Genomic DNA, 11025 nt, shown 5'->3' with positions numbered 1-11025 from the left:
CCATAACTTCTTGCACATCATGCACCTCTGAATAAAATATATGCCTTATTTTCAGAAGGCAGAATGTAGGCGGGGGGGAAAAAAGAGTTTTTCCAGAGTCATGGTCAACTGTATGACAGAGAAAGTCCTCCTGGAAACATTGACTGTCCAGGAAGTGTGGCATCCCAGCACTGTCTGGATGAGGAAACAAGGACTTCCTGATGTGGCAAGACGGCAACAAAGCTAGGCCCCAGACCCTTGGAAGAGCAGTAGCAAGACTGTTGTTTCTTTAAAAGTTTGTGTAAATAATATTGTTGTTTCCACACCATGAGCCTCACCAAGATACCACAGAGTATAGAGCTGCTCACTCACCTTCAGCCAGCTCAGTGACACTTTAGCCAGAAGCTACTGCCTCACCAGCAGTTGTGGGAAGGTTAACACTGGACTCTGAACTTGCTCTTTGCAGCTCCAGGGAGAAGTGGCAGCCATCCCGGTGGCCATAATGCACAGAATCCGTTTGCTCTATTCTACCCTGCTTCTATTCCAGGGGGTGGAAATCAGCTTTCTCATTTAAGATACTGGATTGTGGAGGTCTGATCTGGGAGAAAAAGGTGCATATGGTATGGAAGTAAATACAGTATTGTTATATTACAACACTGCTGAGGAGTTCTGACCTAAGAAAGCGGTTATAGAAAAGGAGAAAAAAAAAAGAGAGATTCACAATAGACACAAGCTTAATAAAACCTGCTCCTTTATTCCTGTTTAGAGGTACACAAATATCTGCAAGTGACTTATACACGGGAAAACAAGAACACCACACATCACAATGTTCAGTGTTCCTTAGTTCAAAATACTCTCCCAGTAACTTAAATTCTTCAAAGGTAAGAACTGAAGGTTTTTGGATCTACTAGAAGACATTACTGGCAGTCTGTTCCTGGGTCAAGTCATACTGCTATTGCTGAAGAGATATTAAACACTGCTACAGACAATACCAGTTATTGTAGCTGTGTGCCAAAAATCCCAAAGGATGAACAGTAACAATTCTCTAACTATATGAGATATTATTATTTGATACCCTATGAATGTGACCGTATCAAAGACTAGGAAGCATTTCTTGTTATGGATAGCCTGTAACGCTGACCTTGAAATTGCATGAATTAATTTTATGAATCCTCAATTAACAGCTACTACAGTAGCCCATTAAGCTCCTTGGGACTTTTCTAAACCCATAGTGACCTAGCCTAACTCATTACCCAACATTTTGTTCTCAAGCCATTACTCATTTTTAATGTTGTCCTCCATGAAGTTGGAACTCTGTTTTTACTCCAAGACACCAACAGTGGCAGTTCTAAACATGCAATAGGGAAAAAAAAAAATTATGCTACGTCCAAGAAAAAAAAAAAAGAAAAAATGGAGAGAGAAAACAAAGTAGATGTTCTGGCTCACTGAATTTGTCTACTTTAAAGAGAATTCCCCAAAAAAATTGAGTCTCTCCACCAGTCCAGAATTATACTAGTCTGTCAGGGCTAAGAGATGTGGCATGATAAAAAAGACCAAATAAAACTTATCCTAATGTCCAAAATCCTGAGAAACTTACTCTGTAATCCATTTGTTTGCTTGTTCCATAAAGTGAAAAGAACTGGAGGAAGCACAGGCCCCGTGAAAACACTATGAATAAGGAAAGCTTAGTAGTTTAAACTGTGCTTTTATAATATCTCAGGTCAGAATTAGCTCATAACTTCTCCAAACTTTGTTATTTAAGAAGAATTTGTAAAATCAGTTTAATTTCTGTATAACATATTGCATTTTTAAAAGTATATTCCTAGTATTAATAATGGATTTGTTCAAAATTATATTTTCACTCAATTTATCTACTCTATATACAGAAAGTAATGACTGCAAGACATCACAAAGCTAAAACCGAAAAAAAAACTTTATTCCTGTAATTCCTTATTTCTAACTCCAAAAACACAGAACAGATAAAACACGAAATCTGGATCTAAGGTTACTGCTAAGAAAATTTAACAGGGGAAACACATAACTACAATGATGTGCAGCAAAACCTTAATTGCAAATGATTTCACATCAATATGTGACAAACACACGAAACTTAAGGAATAAAAGGGCATGCAGGGGAAAGAAAAAAAAAAAAAAAATCAATGGACATTCTGAATATCTTAGTTGATGCACTGTATCAATATAAAATACTTCCCTGGAGAAAAGATGGATTCTCTTTCAATATTTCTCCTCCTTTTTCTTTTAAGGCCACTCATGATTTTTCCTCTTCTGAGTGTACAAGCATAGATGTGCGGTCCTTTCAAGAGTTTAGGTTGCAAATTGTTCCTAAGCTTTCTTAAGTTTATTAGTTTTGAAAGGAAACGCGCACTATCAATTAGCTTGAAGTTCAGTAACAAAGATTTCCTCTGAACTGCAAACCCTCTACCTTGTTCAAATTTCTAAAGGGATTTCATGCACATCTTAAAAGTCATGTAATATAATAGGGGGCTCTTCAGTACTACAGCACAAAAGGAAGTGCACAAGTTAGGAGACAGGAATTAGTAAAATTAGGTCTTCAAAACACACCACTTTCTGGAACCCAAAGTTTTTGGTAGAATGCAATTAGCCTCAAGGAGAGAGGGAGCTTGTATACCCAGGGAAGCAACTGTACAGTAAGATAGGGCATGAATCAACTGTAACTCTCTGCATGAACATCTTGGTAGTTAGTATGGATTAAGATCAAGGTAGCTTTTCTTACAATGGCTCTTTGAGGGTATGATGACATTGCTCAATTCTGGCACCAAAACTGCCCATAGCAAATATATTGCATCTCTGTATCTCCTGAAACTACTGTAGCTGCCTTAATCATAACACTGAGCTTATGGCAATAAACTCTCCTTCACTGAGGGCTTATTAATACACATATAGCAGTACATTAAAGGCAGCTAGCTAAACTGCTACCAGTTTGGAAGGTAGCATTTACAAAGCGAATATTGCATCTCTCAGTGTAACAGTACCTAGCAACATAATTGAATAATACAGATATAGCCTGCAAGCATAAAAGTGTCCAAGTAGAAAGTTAGGATCAGGGTGGAATAGCTAATACACAGTAAATTCACATTGTAACTTACAGCACAGTATTTTTCCCAAGTAGACAAGACCAAAATAGCAGAATATCAGCAGTAATACATGCCCAAGAGGAGAAAACAGAAAATAAATTAAAAGACAAGAATGGAGATTTCCAGGTATAGATGAAGATTTCTTATAGTAGCCATTAAGTGTATAAATTTTGTGGAGACACACAGGAAAATAAAGATAACAGTAAAGGTAAGGAAAATGCTGCTGGTAACTGTTTTGAAAGTGTTTAGAGTTACTTCTTTTTTAATGCCCAGTGCTACATGACCAGGCAGACTGCCCTTTGGCAGCACCTTTAAAGAGGCTATTTTGTTTGCTAATAACGGAAGTAGCCATTAAAAAAGCAGTTACAGATCTATGGACAAAAAGTATAACCCTCACTTAAAAGGATAATGGGGATTTAGAAACACCCTCTGAACTAGTGTTCAAACAAAGAAAAGCCTACACACTTTCCATTCATGCTATAAATATAGGAGTATTTAATTTTTAAAAATCAGTTGCAAGGAGTACATTCTGCTAAGTCATTTGTCTGTACATAGCCTACTCTACCATAACATTTAGATGCTCGATGGCTACTGTAAGAAATCTTCACCTATAACTGGAAATCTCTATTCTCAAAATGTCTAAATAATAAAAGTTGCAAGATTAATGTAACAATAATTGCTCTAAAAATTTTCTGTTGTTTTGAACTGAAAGGGTATATGTAACTCCCTACCATGCTATTTAAAACTCACCAGCAATTTCAGTCTTCTCCATTGTTTTAAATTTAATTCTGAAGCTTTAAAACTACTTGCTCAAAAATAAACTGTACACTAAGGGCATGTTCACAGCACAACAGTACCAGACAAGGGAGCACTAGCAGGAGGCACACCATGGCCACCCCATTAACAGTCACCTGAAAAATAAGTAAACATAGCCTCCTAAGTAGTGCTGGTGCCTGCCAATAAGCTCTCCACACAGTTCTCTCAAAAGACACGCACTCAGCGCAGCATTAAGTTGGCTATAATATTTCAGTTTGGGAGGTACTGTGCAGGGAGTGGACACACTTGCTCGACTGAACATTCATGCCCAGGAGCAGTACTGAAGCAGCGTAGACAAGCCATACATGTCAAACTATAAAATACACATCATTTTCATTCTGTCAAGAACATACTAGTAAGTACTGTTCTGATGTTTGCTACTGTAAGTTCTTAATAAAATTAAAAAGGTACCCCCTGGGCAGGGGTGGTGGGGGAGGGAGGTTCAGTGCTAATGGTCAAGGAATGGTGCAATTCCAAGAGCCTGTTGGCTTACGACACTTCTCCCCTTTTTATTTTATTTTTTTTTGCAGATGCACTGCAGGATTCAGTGCTTATTAAACAGATGTTCTTAGCAGCCATAGCTGTAAAACAAAAACAAAAAAAAGGAAATTTTTTAAAAACAAACTTATATTTTCTCTGACAAAATTATGCAACCTCCCCCATAAAAATATTTACAATTCTTCATAAGAAAAAAATATGGTGAAAACATATAATGCAAGGAATAATGAAAATTCACAATGGTCCCCTTCAAAAAAAAAATAAAAAGCATAATTATCCTACAACAGGGGTTGTCAACCAGGGATACCCCTGAGCGATCCTTGGGGGTACTTGGGAATGCTGCAACCACCCACAACCCCCTGCTACCACCTCTCAGGAGCACGGCCAGAGTGGGGCGAGGGTGGTGACGCACCAATGTGGGTCGCACAGGCACTGCCCAGCTGGACAGATACCTCCCCCGTCTTACACTTATTAAAAAAGGTTGAAAGCCCCTGTCTTACAATACATTACCTCAAGTGTATTTCTGTGCATCAATCAGTTGCATTTTTTCCAACCACAGGAATATGATCCCAAAGCTGTAGCAACTGTTCTCCAACCTGTGGTTCTAGTTCCTGAAGAAAAGCAAAAGCAATCTTAAATAGCAAATTCACATTTTTGCTGCTGTGTTTAGACATGTTACAAGACTACCATAACACAAAGAAGCCATAACACACTAGTGGCTGAGCTCCAAAAAAATTAGCAGTTTGGTTTTTGTTCTGTTTGAAGAGATACCTTTGGGTATTACAACATATACTACATTCCCCCTTTAACAAAAGGCTTTTCAAAGAATAAAAAGATTAAATTTTCATAACATACAGGAAACACACTCCGTGTAGGTGTAGCACATTGCAAGTACCCAGGATTCCATGAATTCCTCTGTTCTATCTATCTCCCTGTGTGCTGCCCTTCTGCTCCCCTTTATTTCAGGGACATTATACAATTTCTTCCCATCCAGGCCAGAGTCTCTGTGTTTCTCCATTCCCCTTCCTATCACCAACCTTATCTTACAAATCTCTCAAGGTACCACCTTCCTAAGGTTATAGCGAATACTAAAAGTTTAAATTTCAGAGTGACTATCCTTGCTGATATATTTTTGATCACGTCTGGATCAGTTATGTATATTTGGGATCATTTATATGTTGTGAAAAGCAAGTTGATTTCCAAGTAACTAAGACTGTTATGGATATGTGTGAATCTGTTGTATTGCTCTAAAATGAAACAAAGACTATTTGAATTTTATGAGACTCTGTATCTGGATTAAAACTAAGCAAGCCATTTCTGACGAGAATCTCTTCCACATTGTTCATAAAGGTAAAGGAAAAGCAAAGCAAATTACAATAAAATCCTAAAAGCATCCCTGTAATAGGTATTTGGCCAAAGTGGGTCCACAAGAACATCCCCCTCTTGTACAACACAGCCCCAAAGCACCAATTAAAAAATAAAATCTACAGTCAACCCAAGAAGGAAGCAGAAGACACCCCAATGTACTACCAAGGCCCCAGCATTGATAGGGAATTTTCTGGTTAATATATAGTCTCATGATCTTAAAAAGTAGACTGCAGAGGGCACATTGATCATAAGGGTATTTTTTACCATTAATTCACAAAGAATAACGAAGCTCATCGAGAAGCAACTTTTTAAATATTATAATCAAATATAAGGCAAACTATCCAAAAGATCCATATTCTAGAAGTTTTCTCTTTCATAGATATTCAGTTAAAATTAGGGCGGACAAATGGTTAAAAAAATAATCGCAATTAATTGTGAGATTGAAAAGAATAGTTGTAATTAATTGCAATTTTGATTGCACAGTTAAACAATAGTCAGTATCCCCTCACCCAACAGCCTATGTGCCCTGCAGCTCCTACCCCACCACCACCACCAGCAGCACACAGCCCCAGCCCTGACCCCAGCTCACCCCACACCTGCTCCAGACCTGTGCCGCCAGCACGAACCTGTACAAACAGCCCCAACCTTGGCCCACCCTGTGCCTGCTCCAGACTCACTCGCCCATGCTAAGCAGCAGTAGCTGGACAGAAGCTGCTGCTCAGGGCAGGGGGAAAAGCAGCTCCTCTCCCTAACCGCTGACAGGCACTTCTTGCTGCAGCCCCTGAGGCTCCTCTGCACTGCCGCCCTTTCCCCACTGAGAGGCCCGGAGACAGCAGTGACAGCAGCAGAGAGAAGCCACAGAGAAGCCCAGACCACAGAGAAGCCCAGACATGGGCATGGGCTCTGGGCAGCCACAGCAAAAAAGGCCCAGCAGCAGTAAGGGGGAAGAGCAGCAGCTTACGCCCAGCTACCACTGCTCAGCATGGGCAGGAGGTCAGGGCTGTGCATGTGGGTTACGCCCGGTCCAGAGCTGGTCCGCTCTGGTCACTCTGTCAGGCCAAGTCTAGAGAGGGTGCAAGGAGGGCTGGATTTTGCTCACTTCTAGTCAAAATGGACACGTACAATTAACGCTTATTATAAAAATTAACGTGTTCATTTGTTGTGTTATTTGTGTATGTTAACTGCAATTAACTGACAGTCCTAGCAAAAATACATTCATATTCCATTTCACACAAGAAGAAATATGGCCTCTGTTGCTCTAGAATATATTTATTTTAAAAGCAAAGGACAGAAGCTTTACCCTGGAGAATTATAAAATTGTATTTGGTTCTGTATGTCTTCTGTTATACACTGAAGTGTCAACCTTCTCCAGAAATGATGTTTCTTCCGTTTCATCTATTCTACCTTGCTGTATGACAAAGCTTCAAACAAATTAATAGAACAACAGAACACAGTATGCCAGTATTGAATCAAAGTTAAACACATGATATATGAAAGATAAGTGCTGACAGAAGATTAAAAGTAGTAAGATACAAAGCTGCGCTATGAAACTATTATGAAAAATGAAAAGGTAAAGCCAAGAAAACTACACTTGCCTAGAAACTTTTAAATATCCTGTATATATAATAGTTAGTAAAGATTTTAAATGAGAATATGCGCTACCTGTCCATCTCTGCTTATTTGTACTTTCTTATTGTCATTCCAAGGGTTGAGTAAGTGATGCGCAAATTGAAAGGGAAGACTTTCTTTCCGGATCCACTCCACCTTAAACACTCCTCCTAAGCCTGTGGAGCCCCACTCCTGACTTTTCTCACGTCCTATCTCTGAAGACATTCTAGCAAAACCCTGTGACAAAATTTAAAATACAAAAAAAACCAAAAAACATGGTTTAAGTGTGACAAACCTAACCAGACTGTCTATAAACAAATAATACTCATGCAACCCAGAATAAAAGTAATCATTTCCATTTAGAATATATCTTTAATGAAAGATTTCGAAGTCCTTCCCTAAGAACATGAGCATAGTGATAGTGAGAATATAGAAGCCAGGGTGTTTTTTAATCTACTTTAAATTATCAATGTGACATTTGAAATAAACTGAAGTAAAGAAGCAATTATGTTCTATAGAAGCCTTATGTAAAACACTGAGCAGGCTTGCACTGTGACTTTAATATCTCAGTATCTTAATTTTAAATAAATAAATAAATGTTTGACTTTTTTGGGTTTTTTTACTAAAATGATTTTGTTATGTGTAAATGCATGTAAAGCCAAATTTATAGAAAGTGAAACACTGATATTTTGGTTTTCTATTCTTTACTGACTGGAATGCACAATTTTAAAAAACCCAAAAAACTCTAATTACATTTTAATGTGCCAACAAAATACAGCCTCAAACAAGAAGCATGGTATTTTTTTTGTTTAAACAAGATTCAAAGCCAACTTTTGTGTCCAGTACCTATTAGTTGAGGGGCCTTTAATTTAGCAATCAAAACAAGATCCACAGGCTAACAGCCAGGGCTAGACAAATTCAGGCTAACAATGTGTGCCTTATTTCCAAGAGCCATGTTAATTAAGCACTGATACCATATTTATTCAATGGTAGTGTTAAGCTGATGCTGCTGGTCCATGAAATGCACAACAGGCAAGAAATCTTGTGGATGATCTCTCTTATCAGACCAACTGTATGGTTGGTATAAACATAGACAGGCTTTCAGGTATTAATTCTTACCCATGTTTAATCAATGGGATAAACGAACGAAGTATTAAATATGTTATTATCTTGTCACTGAACAAAAGTAAATAGTTAAACAGGGTTCAGGGTTCTGAGTACAGACATCACAGCCTTAGTCCTTTGGCAAATTTTAAGAATTTCTTTAATAAAATATTTAAGATACAGAAAAAGAAGGAAAACCAGTTAAAACATCTTAAATATAATGTAATAGGAAATGAAAAAGGCATATTAAAAGGTGACAGCTGGAGTGCAAGTGTCACAGTGTAGGTGGGGTTCACAATCTGATCGAAGTTGGTGGAGGTTACAATATTATGTGGGTCCCCTTTAAGCAGGGTTCTATCTGGTCAGGGCATCAGAGCTATGAAAATCCAGAGCCATCCCAGAGAACACCAAAGATGTGAGGGACGGTAGTAGGGCCAGCAAAGTTGGTAAAGGTTATTCCTTCTCTCAGTCCACCCTTTCCCTGACATCAGTGTCAAATTAAAAACCCCGTAAAGGTCTGATGGGTGGAATTACCGCATCCCTTCATTACCTGGTCCACCGTTAGACCTAATTTTCCAGCACACCAATACTGATCCAGTGACTTCCAAACTCTTCTTGTTCACCAGAGATGATCTCACTACAGTCCTTGGGTCTTACTGATAATCCTTTTGGTCTAAACCCAGGGTCTCAAAACTCATCTTGCACCCCAAGCCAAATCCAAACCACAGAGCTCCTTCCACACTAGATCCAGCCCAGGGCATGATGAAGTAGCAGCAGCAGCTCTGGCTCCAACCTGGAGCACATGGGGGCAGCTCCAGCCCTTGCCACATGCATCATTTCAGAGCTGGAGCTACCACCACCTCATATCCTGTGCTATGGTGGCAGCTCCAGCACAGGGCCCACAGTGGGAAGGTAAAAATGTGGCAGTGGTGACAGGTAAACCAGCTGGAGGGTGACAGGCTATTGCTTGTCCTTCTGCTGCCAATCGCCATGTTCGTGGCCAGCCACTGCCTCCCCACACCCCCTCCCCCTCAACTTCTGGTGGCCTGATGGTGGTCCAGCGTGCAGGATGGAGTGGCTCCATGGGCCAAACCCTGCCCACAAGCTGCATGTTTGACACACCCAGTCTAAACTAACTCAGTCTATTTTCAACTTTTTTTAGACTTTCATAGATAATTTTATGTAACAAGCTGAGACAGCCCCCTGGTACCTTGGTCAAACTGAACTTTGTGAAAGGCTTCTGCACCAACACTTACTTGGGGATGGTGTTGGTTCTCTTCCATGTGAGATTAGCTTCCTTTTTTAGAAGATATGCTTACGGTCCTTACTTTAAAGCTACAAGGTGAAATAACTTTCAGGGTGAAATAACTCTCTGTACCTATAGCCATAACCTCTCCTAGCATTTTTCTTTATGAAATGGACCTCTCTCCAGACCTGTGGACCTCCATGACTTTTACAAAAAGTTGCCATTAAATCATAAATGGTACATTTATTTTTGGCAGTCAGAGGAAGAAAAGAATGAAGACACCTGTCTGATGTCTTTCCTCCCCTTTGATTTTCAACCAGAGGACACACACATAAAGCATAATGCTGTCCAGACTGAAGAGCTCTGTATGCAATTCAGTCCTAATGACTGAACAACTTTCCTGAGTCAGACTGAAGAGAAAACTTCAGAGAAACATGAAATGCTCCTTTTTCTATCAACCAAATACAAACTACTTAAAACTGTTCTATAATAATATACAAAGTTTTTCCTCTTTGTATGGTAATCTGTTGTGCTATTACCCAACCACCAGGTAGACAATTTAAATTATAATTTAGGACTCACCTGAAAATGTCCAGATCCTTGAACTGAAAATACCAAGTAAACTATACTGCTCTCCCAGAAAGCTCGATTTAGTTTCCGCTCATTGCTTGGGGTTGTAGACCATATACCCTTTTGCTGAGAAATATCAAGGTTTCTCAGATTGCTACTCTTCATTATGAAGTACCGAACAGGCATATTTGGTCTTGGTGAAGGAGACTTGGAACCCTGCAAAAAAAGCAAGCGGACTGCATGTGCAAAAAAAAAATCTGGTAAAGTATCTTTTCAAAAAGTCCTCTTAGAATTCTAGGTTTGTCAAGAAAAGGACCTCTTGGCACTTGCGTTTGGCACCAATTTTCCTGATGCAAACAGGACAGATTTCCTCCCTCATTCCTATTAAATAAATCCAGGCAGCTAACATACACAAGGAGAGACATTCTGCTCCACCTAGACCGCATCCTCCACCACCTTATAGATTCTGCTCTAGTACCTTACCTCCAGGCCCTGGCATACATTAATTTCATGGCTCAATGGGATCAAAGGAATTTTATGCCTCATTCCACTATTTGTATATCCTGCCATGCCACACATGCATGGCATGATGCATGACTTTCAAGACCTGAGATAAAATTCCTCAGTTCCCTCTGAACTGACAGTGTTAGGGGAACCCCAGTCCCCAATACAAGGTTCCCCTCTTGTGCCTTGACCTTTAAAAGCTAACTAGACAGCCCA

General features: G+C 39.4%; 1 protein-coding gene across 3 annotated transcripts in view; it reads right to left on the bottom strand.

The window, feature by feature from the left end:
* Positions 1-712: 712 nt before the first annotated feature.
* YTHDC2 (YTH domain containing 2) overlaps positions 713-11025 on the bottom strand; it is a 56697-nt gene continuing 46384 nt past the window's right edge. For all 3 annotated transcript variants that reach the window (XM_019532488.1, XM_019532489.1, XM_019532490.1), the window contains 4 exons: positions 10318-10521; positions 7440-7622; positions 4920-5020; positions 713-4492 (listed from right to left, as the gene is read on the bottom strand). In XM_019532488.1, coding sequence (XP_019388033.1) covers positions 4940-5020; positions 7440-7622; positions 10318-10521 — 468 coding nt within the window. In that variant the 3' untranslated portion in view covers positions 713-4492; positions 4920-4939. The remainder of the gene's footprint in view (positions 4493-4919; positions 5021-7439; positions 7623-10317; positions 10522-11025) is intronic.

Source organism: Crocodylus porosus, unplaced genomic scaffold (genome assembly GCF_001723895.1).
Source record: "Crocodylus porosus isolate Cpor-Errol unplaced genomic scaffold, CroPor_comp1, whole genome shotgun sequence".
In the NCBI taxonomy this organism is placed as follows: Eukaryota; Metazoa; Chordata; order Crocodylia; family Crocodylidae; genus Crocodylus; species Crocodylus porosus.
The sequence above is the reverse complement of the archived record's forward strand: the minus strand, read 5'-3'. Positions and strand labels throughout refer to the sequence as shown.